At 35.9% G+C, this 16733-nt stretch overlaps 1 protein-coding gene across 5 annotated transcripts in view; it reads left to right on the top strand.

The window, feature by feature from the left end:
* Window positions 1–16733, top strand: part of trpm3 (transient receptor potential cation channel, subfamily M, member 3) — a 178476-nt gene that overhangs the window by 118964 nt on the left and 42779 nt on the right. For all 5 annotated transcript variants that reach the window (XM_053480591.1, XM_053480589.1, XM_053480595.1 and 2 more), the window contains exons 8-9: window positions 3371–3494; window positions 14757–14829. In XM_053480591.1, the coding sequence (XP_053336566.1) occupies window positions 3371–3494; window positions 14757–14829 (197 nt within the window). The remainder of the gene's footprint in view (window positions 1–3370; window positions 3495–14756; window positions 14830–16733) is intronic.

Here is a 16733-nt window from a genome sequence, read left to right as displayed (position 1 = left end):
CCAGAACAATGCTACTAGAGGAAAATCTCCCTTTATTTCTCTATATAATCCCCTGCTACACCGATGCACGTATCCCAGTGTTGGACACCATAAGGTGGAAAGATTCCTCAGTACGCCAGAGCCTCGATTGGACTGCCTTCTGAAACACTGGCCTCCCAGGAACTCCTTTAATGGCCCAAACATGTGGAAATGGCTAGGATCAAAGTCAGGACTGTACGGGGGATGTATCAATACCTCCCATCCTGTAAAGTGCAAGTGGTGTTGGTGAACCATCGTGTGTACAGTTCCCACTGACAAATGTGCCTCTTCTGCAAGTTATTCATAAACGTTCAACCTTCTTTAAAGCATTCAAATATTTTGAATATCATCACCGTACTGTGCTTGAAGTCTTCCATAAAGGTGTCTATCAGTTTTACACCTTCATTCACAGTAAGATATGAGTCCTTTTTCGACATGAATAGCAGTAGTTTTGGAGGAGACACTCTGGACTATCTTAGGTGGAAATGAGATGCATTTATTTAATTAACTAGAACATAATTTGGAGAAAGAAGAGAATTGTGTTAGAACATTGTGAAGGAATGAGGACTAGCCAATACAGAGAGAAAAAAAGTGTTTCATCCACCATTCTGAGTCAGAGCACACAGGAGCAATATAAAAAAATCTGGATAGATAACAAATGGCTATAAAAATGTCTATTGAAGGGAAAATAACAGATTTTACACGGTATATTGTTTTTGAAGATTAGCCATTTTTGGTGTTTGACAATAAGAGATTTTAACACAATGGAGACAATAGAATCTGCTTTTCAGTGAAGCTTAAGCAAAGGGCTTTTCTGAAGTGAAACAAAACCAATCCTACAGTACATCCATATTCAATCCAAGCAATCGAACAACATTATTTTTTAAGTTACCACTGGTCTTAGAGCTCTGCATGAATGCGTTTTTTACAAATCCCTTTATTTCTGCTAATGTGCCATCAGGGTATGTAGATGAGCTCCTGCTGAGCCACATGCCTCCAGAGAAGAGCAGAGCTACAGTATGCAACAAACTGGGGGAGAAGATCATCCTATTGGAGGTCACATTAGAGGGGCTTGTTTAAACCCTTTCTCCTCTACCGAGAGACTCATTTCCAACCACAAGTTCATAACACAACTTCCTTTTCACTACCGGGGTCACGTCCAGCTAGAGCTTTGCCCCATCCACATGTGTGTTTGAGATTTTAAATGCGAATTTCAGTACTGTATATTGTGCTGCATACTGTACCTGTGTCATAACTCCATTGACTGGGTAGCCAATCCATTGAGAATAAGAGAATGCAGAACGCAGATAATGAAGCAGCTTAGATTTCAGCTTGTGTATATTCTTTAGAGGGATCCAGGTTTTCTGTCAGATGGTGGAGAGAATGTTGGTTTTCTGGACAGCAGATTAGTGGCCTGACAGCCCACCTGGGACCACTGAATAGGACCGAGATGGATGTGGTGGAGGATGAGATTAACGGTATAGAGGTCACCGTGATGGACATGACTTAGTGATCTGAGAAAGTTGTTCGTGGGGTCTGCAGACAGGCAACAGTGGAGGAAAAGGCAGCAGTGTCTAAAAGTCATTTATTTTTAACAAGGGGTGAATCATTTATAGCAAAAAGGGGGTGTACTAATGGTGGAAATGCAAAGTGGACGAAGTGAGTGATGCAGAGAATAAGTACATTTTAGTTTTAGGAAATGGGAAGGGAAGAGATGTCTATAATTAGGAGGTTACAAAAAAATGGAAATTACATTCGGCATTGAGCATGGTCACATTTATTTAAGTAAAACATATACAGAAAATTTGAGTAATTGAAAATGGGCACAATTAAAAGAAAAAAAAAAGAACTAGATATTCATATAAACAAAATTAATCGGACAAGGATAATAATTTAGTAACTAGCATTTTATTTCATGTTATATCCACTGAGACAAACGTAATAAGCTGAAAATGTTGTGATATGTAAAGCACCCTAGCTTAATACAGCACGTTAGATTTATGCATTAAGCTAGCCAATATACATAACTTTAGATAAGATCTACTATTAAAAAAAATAAGCTAAATTGAAAATGTAAATATTTTTTAAACATTTTTATAGAGGCCAAAAATCAGTTTGAATATCAAGCTCTGCATCCAACTAGTGCCATTAAATACATTAAGTATTGGATATAACATTGATTGGCCAGTTACTCTTTGTAGTGGATTGTTTTGGCCCTATTTCTGTACATATAATTCCGTATAATAACTTTTAAAAGGTTTTCGGATGAACAGCATTGACCGTTAGCAAAAAATAATTTCTAATAGTGGGAGAGCATGATGTCATAAAGCAGTTTAGACACAAACCATAGAACAACTCTTGACTGTTCAGCAAGAATATACAAGTACTTGTACCAACCAGAAGAGGGTCTTCCAAACTCCATCCAGCTACTTCACTTCCTATGTACTTCCTGTTTTGCTCCATATACACTGATAGTCACAGCACTAAACTAAATAACATTGATTATCAATTATATATGTGTACACAGTTGAAAGGATCATACACTTATACTCTATATGCCTGTACAGAAGAAGCTGGTGTAAAACAGTCAATCTGGATATGATAGAAAGGTATCACAAGACCCAGTACATCACATCACATGCATATGCGGCTTTGTAGGCAAAGAGTATGAGGTTGATGATTTTCATCCGACAGAGCATCCATGGAATGCTCCAGATAATCAAGACGAGGATCCACCACAACAGCCCACAGAACTCAAAGGATCCACTGCTAATGTCCCAATGCCGGACACAGAGGGGCCAGAGCTGGCCATGTGGCACAAGAAGAGCATACACTACTGTACACTAGGCTTGATGCTTGGTGTTTTAATTGTGTGGCTAATTGGTGTATGAGCATGTATTTTATTTTGTTGTGTAGTTACTGAGAGATCATTCTGTGTCCATTGTAAGTAATCTTCGGATTAGCTTTCAAATTGAAATTGATTTCAGTCATTTGCTAACTAAAGATTTGAGGTTATGATTTAATAAGTTGCATATTTTGTTAAAAATTTCTATTTGTGGCCAAAATAGACTTGAAGTCTGAATATTATCAGGAGATCATTGGCTTTGTGGTGAAATAAATGGTTTTATCACCTTAGTGTGGTGCTACCATCTAAAACTCAGTTGTTATGGGAATACATAAAAAATAAAACCCACACACAAGGCAAAAAAAAAAAAAAAAAATCACTGTTGGTGTAAATACCCTTCAGCAAACTCATGATGCGCTTTTGTGTTATAAAATGTTAAACTGTTCTGTTTTTATTTTATGTCATGGCTTGTTTTTGATCTGTATTTCTCTCCGGTTGCGCGTGCAGGCTGATAAACGAGTCTCTGCGGGACCAGCTGCTCGTTACCATCCAGAAAACGTTCACGTATAGCCGCACGCAGGCTCAGCACCTCTTCATCATCCTCATGGAGTGTATGAAGAAGAAAGAGCTGGTGAGTGCGGCGCCACCCACCGAACCACAAACACGAGTAAACAGTTTAACAAATATCCAAACCGGGATCAGCAGTGATATTGAAAGTCCCCATGTCACTATAGTGAAGTTAAACTCATTTCCAATAACATCATGTCCTGATATGTTTCATTTAGTTCATACTGCAGCAACTTGCCAATTATTGATTTTTTTGAATAATTATCATTTTAATGATTAAATTGAATTTCAATTGATTTTTTATTAAATTAATTAAACAAATAATAATAATAATGAATTCAAAATTACACAATGTTTTTTTAATGCATCTATACAGTAGTTACAGTTAATGAGAATGCTGTGGAACATCCACTAAACATCTTCCTTGTCATGGTGGCGCTTTACACTAATTCCCATCTTGCAGATCTGTTTTCATTTTCACTTCTCCCATCCTGTGATTGCAACAATAATTATTGTAAATCAGTGTCTTTGTGTGTTTGTCTAATTATTAAATCATTTATTTAATTAATTTCTTTGTGTGATTTTTTTCAATTTTATTTTTTTTTGCTTCTCATGTCTGTTATTTGTTTCAAATCCATTACAATCATTTGCCATATGTCTTCTGAGTTGTGTGCAAATTTGACGTGCTTTCGTACACGATAAATGATTCGAAGCGGATCAGTGGATGCAAACTTTAAATTCAGTACAAAGATGAGAATCAAAAGGCATTCGGTCATTATGGACAGCGTGACCTGTTATAAGGGCCTGCTACGCTAGGCTTTGTGCGAGGTGTCCAAAGTAAGCAGACAAAAATTGATTTCAGCTCAGTTAGCTCAAAAAATAGATACATGCTTTTTTAAAGACTCGTCTGATTATTGACTGAAAAAAAACTAAACCTGATGGAGAAAACTGTAGTTTTCTAGTAAACTCTGTATAATGTAATAAAATAGGAGATTCCACAATGTGAGTGGCATTTAGGTCCTATATCTCTTAGAAGATATAATAGTGACTTATATGAAATAAATGCTTTTTTAAAAGTCATGTCCCTTTTATTGGACTTTCCAACTATTCAACGTATTTACAATTTCATTGTTTCTTGTGTGATCAAGAGGATCATATATTCTCTTATATATTTTTTTTGTATATGAATATTTAGTTTTTTATATAAGATATGATCCTTATTGTCACTTTATTGATTGATTGATTGATTTATTGATTGATTTATGGTATGGAGATAAAGAGGGGCATTCAAGTCAAACCGGGGCAGAATAACAGAACACATTTATAAGAGTAAAATCTACCATCATTTCTCTATACTGTATAATCTGCTGCTACACTAATGCACTTATCCCATTGTTTCATAAATGTGTGGATGCCATCAGTGTGAAAGTTTTCTCAGTACGCCTAGAGCCATGATTAGACTGGTTTTACTTAATGCCTCAAACGCTGGCCTTTCAGGAACTCCTTTAATGCCCTTTTCTTTAATGGTAAAAACATTCTCCTAGTTTGATCACCAAGAGCATTCTGTTTTAGTAGGACAATGCAGAACCTTATACTGCCCAACACACTATTTGCACATTACCAGGACTCGCTTGGAAGGAGCAGTATTTTTTTACTTTCTTAACTGCAAAATCAAAAACCCAGGTGTGCTTTGAATAATCATATATTCAGTTATTGGAGCAGTAAGGAGCTTAGTAGATGCAAGATGCATATACACTGTTAACAAATGATGAATGTTTGTAAAAAGAAGTGTCCCCAGGAGTAAGATGCACAGGATGTGCAAAGCCCAGGCAGTGTGATGTGCTTGCAACTAATGATCTCATGCAGAGGATCAATCGTAGAGTTAAAGCAGCTGGGAAGAAGCTTTCCCATAATTTGTGTGTATATGTGCGTACAGTATGTACTACAAGAAAGTAGGGGAATGAAACATGCATCCATGGTGTGTTGTGTCCTTAATGATGTCATTAGACCTCTTTATCCGCTGGCTAGTGTAAAGCATCATCCAAATGAGGTAGATTTGTCCTGCTCACTCTTTCTGCTGGCTTAATTATCCAGTCCTGATCTCTGCAGTCTGCTGTTGTACAGCTTTTTTATGACCAAGTTATGCATTCTGAGGGAATGCTGTCAATACGGCTGTGACAGAAGTTTATAAAGAATATCTCAGGTACATTGATGAGCCTTATTTACTAGGAAAGAGGGGTTAGCACCTGGGATGCTGGGATCAGTGTTTGTCTGGAGGGTTTTTGCTTTTATTATTATTTTGATGGAATATCAGATTGATGAAGTGCTTGTGTCTGCTTTTGCAGTCTGTAATTTTTACAGCAAGACTGTACAGTATATAGGCTTGTGTGTCTCCAGACCTGTATTCTGCACCATGTTCATCATTCAGGAGAAGCCGCACATTGTGGTTCAGCAGCCTTTTGACATGATTGCTTTGCTGACAGTTTTGCTATTTAACCTAGAATTAGCAAATACATCAAATGTGCTTAACTATCATCCATGCTTTTAGTATTATTTTATGTCACACACATGATTAGTCGGATGTATAATTTATTAAACAGGATTATATTTCACATCTAATTAAAAATACAGATTTAAAACAATGAGAGAAGTTGACTTGCTTCTTCCAGTAATCTTTCAAATAATTTAGATGATGCATACTGATGAACTTTCCAAATACTGCATTTCATTCTGTGAAATTGTTCAGGTAACACAATGAAGGGAAGGTTGAATGTATTTTTCTTTTTTTATATTCTATGATGGAGAACTCATGTTAAAAATATTAAGTACAGTACTGTGCAGAAATCTAGAGCACTTTCTTGCCTCTCTTCTTTAGTCCAGTCCCTGTACATGAGCAGTTTCAGGGGAATGATTTTTGTTTGTTAAGCCACAAAGTGACCTATAAACAGTGTTGGGTTAAACGCATTAGAGGACTTTATAGTAATCTAATGTGTAAGGTTCGCTATTTAGGTACTCAGTTATTTAGTTATATTTTCAAAAATGAAATCCATTATTCAGACAATTTATGAACTCTGTGAGTCAGACAGCAGTCATTCTGTTAGTATTTGTCTGTGCGTGAAAGTTGTCCTACTGTACAAGCTCCACCCCCGCCCCAATAACCCACCCCCTCTGTTATTCCTGCTGTTAGTATAGTTAACAGATTATGGGCCAAACTTGGCTGAGTGATGATGGTAGAATAATTATAAAGGTCTTGACTAAAACAACATGTACTGTATAAGAAATCACGAAGGAGTTTTCATGGAAAAGTACTCAAACTAGTTACTTTTATCAGTAAGTAACGCTGTAATGTAACTGATTACTTTTTAATGACAGTAATTTTGTAATGTAATTAGTTACTTTATAAAGTAACGTCCCCCAACACTGCCTATTAATCATTTTAACATGAAAAAAACGAACCAGTGAGAGTGATGCTGATGGCTGAGCGGCTGGAAAAGATGAGAGGGGAAATGAGGTTGCTGCTGAGGATTTTTACATAAACAGCCAATGTTTACATTGTATGTTTAGGAACTTTGAACCCTCAGGGTAAAGATTTTCTGTACAAATCTTGACTTCCTTTAGCAAAGATCATTTACTGCTTTTCAACATTTCAAAAACCTCTCTTTAATATCCTACACTGCGGTTTTATACATATCCACCCTTATTTCGCATGGTTTATAAGGTTTATTAGGAAAAGCCTGGGACACAATGTTCTCACTGCTACAACTCCACACATCACTAAACGTGAGCTGCTTTAACAACCATTTCTATTTTACAGCTTTCTAACACACCCACACTTACCTAGACACTCATCTCACACCCCACGTAGAGGGAAGCAGATGGGAATGCAGTCATGTTAATTGCACTCAGGCTAAACACTTGAAACCAGCATTCACTTATTTTGCAATTAGAGGCACTTGAAGAGAAACACTAAGACATTTTAAACATACCAGTTGATTAATTTTCTAAAATATAACCCTCACGGTTAAATATAATTATTTCATATTTACCATTTTTTACCACAAGTCTGTATTCTTAGTGGTGGCTCATTCATATGGGCAGAGTAGTATTTGTCAGATATTCTACAAATGTTAAGCTTTTTTAGTCTTGATATACAACCTCATATATTTGGGTTGAAATACTAATTACTAATTGTTCTGAGTAACTAACGATTTTAAATATATCACTATTAAGATATATATGCCTGTGTTTTATTGCTGGCTTTTCGAGATGTTGCACAATAAGCTAACATACAAAATGGGAACTGCAACAAATTCCAATAGAGGATCAATGAGACAGAAATCCCACATCTTACAGTAAATTTAAAATAATCTTATGCATATTTATCCTAGAAATATTTTTTTAAATCTATGAGTTAGATAATGTCTTCTCTTTAAGTCTGATCTATTGCACCTTGTTATAAAACTTTTATATTATCATGGTCATGGGTTTGATATAAAGGCTGAAGAAGGAAGCATGTTTTTATCATATCAATATTTTTTTAATAAGGATAACCATCACTGAAATTTTTAGTCTAGTCATTAAATTTACACCTAAACATGTTGGATGCAATGGCAGAAGAAACCAGATATGATGACCAAGTGTGGGATCTTAGGATTTTATACTGAATACTACACATAACATTTGTATTTTAATCAACTATGGGTTACGAGGATTTTTTTTTAAAACTGATCAGCTTGGCCAGTGGACCAACAGTCTGACTCGCTTGGACAGGTTTTTTTGGCGTGCACTACAAGCCATACTGTAAGTTGCTCAATTCTGATTGGTTGGACTGGCTGTCTTTCAAACATTCAAGACGCTAATTAATTTTGCTTTAAATTAATCATTTAGAAGTATCGATTCAATTCCTCAGCTTTGTGGTTGACCCCATTAGTTTTTAATGCTTGGAAACAGAGAATAGACTTCCAGCCCTGCTGATGTGACCAGAAAGTAGGATGACATTACATTTACACTACAGTGATAACTCTGGAATCGTATGACATTTATGGTTCCAAAACATAATTTTTGTGTTTTCAATAGTACCAAAAATGTTTTTTAAAAGTACCTAATATATATTTTATGTATGTTCCAAAAACCAAACCATTTCACTATATGATTAAATTGAAACAATTATGTTTAGAAAAAGAAAATACCTACGAACAGTATAAGCTAACCAAGTCAAATAGCTTTGCTGTTTGTGTCATGAAGTGTGCATAATGAAAAGTATGACAAGGTATTTTATACTTTCAAATTTTATACTTTTATAACTGAAACCATTTTATCAATTTTAGATTAGTTCTCACAGCCCTAATGAATAATTAACTAAACATGGCACAGAAGAACAAAGGCTAATGAGAAACAGATTTTAGTTTTTTTGGAAAATAACAATCAAGACAGCTGGTGAACAAGCATGGGAAACACCATCGAAAGAAGAAAAACAAAAACCAGGACAGACAGAGCAGTCCTCAGAGGAAATTACAACAGGGTATAACCACTGCTGTGCATCATATGCAATGAATAATGCATAAAAATGAAATCAATACTATCTGTTAGCACAAAAACAAGCAAAAGACTAAAACAATTAACTATTAACTCTGTATAAATGCAGCACGCAGCACATTCGGCTCCCAGAAGACTCCTTTCGACTTTAATCCAGCGCTAAGCTTTGATGTACACTCTGGATTTTAGACGTCTCTCTGTGTACCTTTTGCCTTTTTCAGATTAAAGTGTAATTCAGAGTGTTTTTGCAGGCTCTCCAGAGCTTTAGGAAGAGTATATTCATGTTAAGCTGCAGTGCTGCTTGTGGTGCATCGCTGCATTTTCTGCATTCATTAACTTTGACAAGTAACAATAAGTACATTACTATATGTTAATTGTCTGTTATGAAAGAACACTAACAAATTTTTATTTAAAACAATGACTAAAGATTGCCTGCATAAATTACTCAAATGTTATTAAGTTAATTAATTATGAATTATTATATAATTACTATATAATTATAATAAAACATGCTTTTTCCGTAGCTCGAAAGCTCATATTAAATTAACTTATATGAAAAGTTTAACAGCAAAATGATACAACTCCATATCTGGATATTGTTTTTTCAAATAAAGAAAGTATTGCAAAATGAGAGATAATATGTTGTGCATGTCTTATTTAAATAACTTTAATATAAAGTATTAAAAAGCACGAATGCCAAAAGATTATGTGAAAATTGTTTTAGTTATAAAAGTGTGATTTGTGCATACTGTAATTCAACCTTCACAGTTTTGCCACAATGGAAAAAATAAATCACTTTTTAGTTGTATTTGTGATCAATTGAGATAAAATATGTACTTTAGTATCAATACTATGTTGGTTGAGTTTTAATAAACAAATGCATATATACTGTATATCTATCTTATGCTTTGATCACTGGTAACAAATTGTAACAATCTCTTTCTCTATCAGTTTCAGCTTCACTTACGTGGTTGAGAACAACACCTTATTATATTACAGGAATAAACCATATAATATTAATAGCCTTCTGTGGTCACATTATGTAACAATAGAGGTTTAAAATCTCAAGAGGATTAGATGGAGGGAATAAAACCAGACACTGTGAATGCAACACATTTTTTCTTACTCTACATTATGTCTTATGTCTCCTATACACAACTCACTTGTGCATTTATTAAGTGGTAGCAGGATCATGAGGAAGAAAGAGAAGGATCGGACAATTTTGAAGGGAAATAAAAGGTTGTATTTGACATAGATTTCACATACAGTAGATTTGGTGACTATAGTCTATAGGCTATAGTAAACATACTGTAGTGTTTGCACAACATCTAAATCACATAATGTCCTATTTCACAGAACATATTGTGGATGTTAAATGATACATATCTGTAATTCATCAACGCTGGGGTGACTGCAATGGTTCTAAGATGATCTGAAAATCCGCTAAACACCAATGAGGTAAAAAAAAAAAAAAAAAAAAGATTTTACTTCACTGATCATGTGACAGTGCTTTCAGGCTTATAAATGTAAATGTCACCACCCCGTGTCATGGTTTTCCAAAAACGTGGAAGGTCAAAGCTTTTAAATTAAGGTCATTTAGCATTTCTTTTTTATTAAATACTTTTTTATAAACAACCTTGTATGCCAGATAAAAAAAAACATTTCCGAAATGAGTAGTCTGAGAATGACATTTATCATGAATTGCTGTCAAACTGTTCATATGTTCATTCCATCTGCTTCATTTCATCAATTCATATTGCTTAAGAAAAAAACACAGTGGATTGTTCAAGATGAGTGTATGCGAGGCTGCAAATAATGTGAAATTCGAAATTACCCTAAATTGGTGTTAATTAGGTCCCTTTTCGTGTTGTGTGCTCTCATCATGGTGCGCTATACTGTAGAGTATAAGATGTGATGTTGACAAAAAATCAAACTTGAGTTCTTGATGATGAAGTCGGACTTCTCTGTTCGTATATCATAATCAGTTCAGGTTCTCCACAGACCCACACACACACACACACTGCTCTGACACCCCTCTTATTTGTTGCAGTAATTGTGATAAATGTTCATATTATTTGTACACGTGCAGAAAAGATGCAAACCAAGTGCTATTTGCATCGGCGTGGTTGTATTTCATTCGCAAGCCATGTTTCCGCAAAAGCTACAAGAAGAAAACGATGGTTCGATTCATCAAGCTGTCAGTAAAGGAGGAGAGTCCTCTCTCTCTCGCTCTCTCTCTCTCTCACTCTCTCTCTCTCACTCTCTCTCTCTCGCTATCTCTCTCTCTCTCTCTCTTTCTCGCTCTCTCTAATCCATTAGAAAATAATGGATTAATGAATGCACTTTTATTGTATCTTATTGTATTGTAAAGTACTTTGCTCCTTTTATTTTTCATGTTTGATTACCACTGTAAGGATTTTACACAAATCAGGCTGGGATGTTGACTCTACTCTCCTAATTCCATAACTATTGATTGCTCCATTTTGCCATTTGGGTTAAAAGCACTTCAGAGTCAGTGATCTGAGACAAATCAGCATCTACATCTGACCATAATGCCTTCCATCGTTACTGCAAAAAGAGTCATTGCAGATGAGAGCCAGCAGGGAAGAAGTAGGCATGCCGTCAGCCTGATGTGCCACTTTCTCTTCATTTCCCTGTCAGCTGAGTGTATAATTTTAATACAAAACAATACTGTATACTAAAAACAAGATCTAGTGCAGGAAATACAGGTTTCAATCCATAAAGAAATAAATAGAATGAGGAAGTGGGTCAGGGTGGTACTGCAGGCCGGGTCAACTTGTTACTATATTCATATATTGCTATTTATTTGTGTGTCTGATTTATTAACAGCATATAAAAGTATTAAGTATTCAATAGTTTGAATGCAAGACACACTCTAACATGGAGAACAGCAGAAAAAAAAAGTTGGTTGCAGACTTTTTCAAGAATAATAAGTAAGTAAAATGCGTTTTTAGAAGATATACAGGAGGATATAAGGTGATGGATGAAGACTTAGGAGAAATTAACATGAAATAAATCAAGCAGAGAAGCAGGAAGATACGCTTGCATGCCTGTACTGTATGTCTCCATATGGATTTGTGTGAGTGTGTGTGTGTTGTGACAGGAAAGGGGGGGAATTTATTTTCTACCAAATGAAGACAAATTGTCCTTTTTTTCAGTGCGACCCTCTGAAACACATTGCTGAGGTTTGAGTGACAAAAGCATGAAGCTCTAACACACACCTGCATCTGCACCTACACCCACACCATGCACAACAACATGACACGCTGGTCCACACTGCACCATGTAGCGCACTGCACCATGTACTGTACCGCACTGCAGCTCCTCTCCACTGACTGCACGTCTATAGCGCTTCTTCACTTCCAATAGCTTTAGAAATTTCTCACTCCACCCCTGACTTCTTAATATTTACTTAACAACAAATCCAACTCTCTCTTTTTTATCATAATTTCCTGCTTCCTTTCTTCACTTAAACCAGGCATCCATTTGTTTATCCGTCTATCCATGAATTCATCCATCCATCCATCTATCACATTGCACAGTACATTCTCCCTTTCCATTTTTTCCTTGTCTTTTTTCTTTGTTGTCATGCTGTCTTGACTTCTTGTCCCTCCTTTAATCCAAATTTCTTCTCTTTTCTTTGTTTTGTTTCTTTCCTCCCTCACTTTCTTCCTTTCTACTGTACACTCCTTTTACATCATAGACAGTTTTTTTTCCTTTTTACAGTAGCAAAATCTTTTTCCATTTCATTCCTTCCATCCTTCACTCTATCTTTCTTATAACCAGTATAAATTCATTTTCTGTCTTCTTTTTTTTTTTACTAACTCCTCATCTTATCTTTCATCCTTGTATGTATCCATTTATTGATAGATTTGCAATCCAATGGCTCATATATGGCCTATTTTATTTTTTTTCCTACTGAATTGATATTGTAACTCTATATTATTTCTGTCTTCTTGTTTAATGCCAAACACCTCTCCCAATGTTCCATTATCTATATCGGCCTATTCATTCATAAATCTGTTGATTTGCAATTCCCCCCCCCCCTTCTCTCTCTCTCTCTCTACCTATCTATCTATCTATCTATCTATCTATCTATCTATCTATCTATCTATCTATCTCTCTTTCTCTCTTTGCTTGCAATGTATTTTATATATGTGGACATAGAAAAGGAACACCACCTTTAAATTAATTACATTTTGTTGCATTGCAGCATAAATCTAATTTTTTTTTATTCAGCTATATGTACTCAACTATATGTATTAACATCCAAGTAAAAGATACAACACCAACAGAAAATCATAGAAAAAAAAATAATTGAATTTTTTTTTTTTTTTAAGTTGGAAAAGGATCACCCCCTCCTAAAATAACTTAAATAAGTTAAATAAGGTAAAGTTGATCACCTTCTCAATGGCACACAAAACTATTCAACTTTTAACTCTGATCAGCTGTGGTCATTTTGAATTGGTAGTGCAACTAAAGCAAATAATCAACTACGGCAACGTGCTGTCCAAAGATCTCTGGACACAGGCACAAGTCAGGAGATGGATAGAAAAAAAATTAAAAGGCTTTATTACTGCCTGGAAGCACAGAGAAGTCTATCGTTTTAGGAACTGGAAGGGATGTGGTAGAAGACAGACCTTTCTGTGAATCAGAGCATTGCTCCAAACTGGATGTAAGAGGCAGGAGGAAACTGGTCAGAGAGGTTACCAAGAGGTAAAGAGCAACTCTGAAGCAGTTGCAGAGATTTATAACAAAGACCTTTGGAGGTAACAACAATATCACAAATTAGTGCCAAATTCTTGATGAAAATGTCCAGCCATCAGTTCATGACCATTTTGGTCATGCAGCAGAACCATGGTCTAAAACACACCAGTCCTGATCCACCTCTGAAAAGCTAAAAAAAAAAAAAACTAAATTTAGGTATTGTAGTGGCTGTGGGAAGTCCAGACTTAAATCCAATTGGGATCTTTAAACAAGCTGTTCATGTTCACAAAACCCTCTAGTAGGACTGAATTAAAACAACTCTGCAAAACAGTGATGTGATGTGATGCAGTTGTTGCCGCCAAGGGTGACACAACCAGTTATTAGGTTTATGGGCAATTACTTTTTCATATCAGGGCACACAGGTTATTTTTCCGCAATAAATGAAATTGCCATTTAAAAACTGCATTTTGTATTTACCCGCGTTATCTTTGTGTAATAATAAAAATTGTTGGATGATCTCAATCATTAAAGTGTGACAAAAAATAAATAAATAAAATACTTTTTCACAGCATGGTATTGCTACCACATCATATTGCACACATAGACACACACACACATACATACACACACAAGCACATTCTTCTCATTTCTTTCTTCTCAAACACCAATACCCCTCCTCAATATGCCTTAATTTCATGCTGTGTTTAGAGAATGAAAGAGGCCTGGTTCATGGCCACGTCTCATCAAATCGGCCTTCCACGCTCCTCGTCATTAGTTTTAACCAGGAACGAGACCTGGATTAGTTGTATGAAATCTGTAGCTGCTGCTGCTGATCTCTTGAATGCTAAGCATTCTGGGGGTACTGACCCTACAAGGTGCCCTTCAACTGGGCACTGACTGTTATGTCTAAAGCGTCAGGGCAAATTATTCATGAAGTCTGTGGAACAGGACTAAAATACTTATACAATCATGTTTAGATTACAGGTATGGTGTTCCGATCATTACAGATGAGGTAAAGCATATTGTATAATCTCTCTCTCTCTATCTCTCACTCTCTCTCTAGATCACAGTGTTTCGGATGGGTTCAGAGGGACACCAGGACATTGATCTGGCTATTCTCACAGCTTTACTAAAAGGTAATATGTGTGCCAAACTTAATCAATTAGTCTTGACTTGTGGTAATAGTGTATGGAATTGGAGATGAATCAAAAAAGATTGAACAAAAAAAATGTAATAGACAATAAAATTGACGATAAAAATGGAAATGGAATGCTGATTTTCTCTTCTAAACCTCAGCCTGGATTCATTTTTTTTTTAAATATAAAGTTTCTATGTGTACTATTATGAAATAAAATTTATGTCAGAAAACACTTAACAAAAATATATTAATTAAACAAAAAAATAAATAAACTGAAAGTATTTTTTTTATTAAATACCCAACATTATATGCGAAACAAATAGTTTTTCAGTTTTTACATTGGCCTTTTGGACATAAACAAACTGTAAGCATGAGGCATGGTACAACCTAGACAGGGTGCCAATCCATCGCAGGGCATCAGCCTAACCTGCATGTTTTTGGACTGTGGGATTAAACCAAAGTACCTGGAACAAACCACCAAGTATGGGGAGATCATGCAAACCTCACACATGCACACAGACCCATGGCAGGAATGAAACCCCCGACACTGTGATGAGGCTAACCACTAAAATGTCGTTCAGCTGTTTTCATGTTGTATATTTTTGGTTATTTTTTTGGTTTTGTTTAAATCTAATTCCATATTACACCTAGAACCTTTATAAAGCAAAGAATATAATTTGAAAAATGTAGTTATGTTTCTAATAATATTTTGAAATTGATAAGAGAAATTCAGCATTCTGTTAAAATGTTTCAGGAGGGCAAGGAAGCTGAGTGATACTCTCAGGACAGCAGGGTAGGTGAGGTTCTTGGTGGCGGAAGCAGTGGGCAGTAAGACAGGGTGGCATCCTTAGAGGCAATCAATGACATGGCACCATCAGCAGGGTGATGGGGAGGTATGGGCAGGGTAAAGTGCTGGTTATGTCTCCACAAGTGTTTTCGGCTGGGGCAGGGTGAACACGGGTAACCCTTCTTCTTGTCCTCAGGCTCCAGTGTTTTAGACTGTCCTCTTGTTAGCAAAGGCTAGCTGCACTCATACTCATGCTCTCTTATTCATTCTTCTTTACTGATAATATGCTGATGAGGTCATTTCGAACATAAGTGTTCATGGTCGAATGTTCAATTCTCGCCTCCAGTCTGTGTTCGTAGTGTTTTTTGTGTGTGTTAGTGTGTGTAAGTGTGTGTTCAGTACATGTGGGCCCTGCAATGCATTGGCACTCTGTCCAGGGTATAATTCGCCTTGTGTTGGGTTCGAGATCGGCGGTTCGATCCCCAGCTCCACCAGGTTGCCACTTTTGGCCCCTTAAGCAAGGCCCTTAACCCTATCTGCTACTGTGTCATAGCTGACCGTGAGCTCTGACCACAGTTATTCTGGGATATGCGAAGAAAGAATTTCACTGTGCTGTAATGTATATGTGACAAATAAAGGCTTATGTTCTTAACAATGGTAGCTAACCACATTTTATGCATTGGTTAATTTTAATTAAGTAATTTTTTTCAGACACTAATGCAGCCAGCAATAAAGAAATTTGATATGTTTACCTAAAACAGGTTAACTTGTTTTCAATTAGATCTCTTATATGGTACTTAAATTTTTAAGGTTGAAATAGGCCCCCAACTGCAGAATCACTCAGTGGCCTGGATATGCATTAATTGACTCTTTTTTTTTTTTACTGCTTCTCATTTCCATACTGTTTAACAAGATACTTATTACTACCCACTGAAAACCTGTATAAGCTTCTCTTGAACATAATCTTTACTGACGTTTCCAACCATCCTCTTTCAAAACCATTCAAAAGGTGCCAGTAAGGTTTAATAATCTTCCAATCAAGTCCTTCGTAATGAATATTAAATAAAAGCCTTTCAGCCTTGCTTCATTGTGGCCAACACCTTCAAAAAAAGTCT

The sequence above is a fragment of the Clarias gariepinus genome, chromosome 21, assembly GCF_024256425.1.
Source record: "Clarias gariepinus isolate MV-2021 ecotype Netherlands chromosome 21, CGAR_prim_01v2, whole genome shotgun sequence".
In the NCBI taxonomy this organism is placed as follows: domain Eukaryota; kingdom Metazoa; phylum Chordata; class Actinopteri; order Siluriformes; family Clariidae; genus Clarias; species Clarias gariepinus.
Note: the sequence above shows the minus strand (reverse complement) of the source record. Positions and strands in the feature narration are given on the sequence as shown.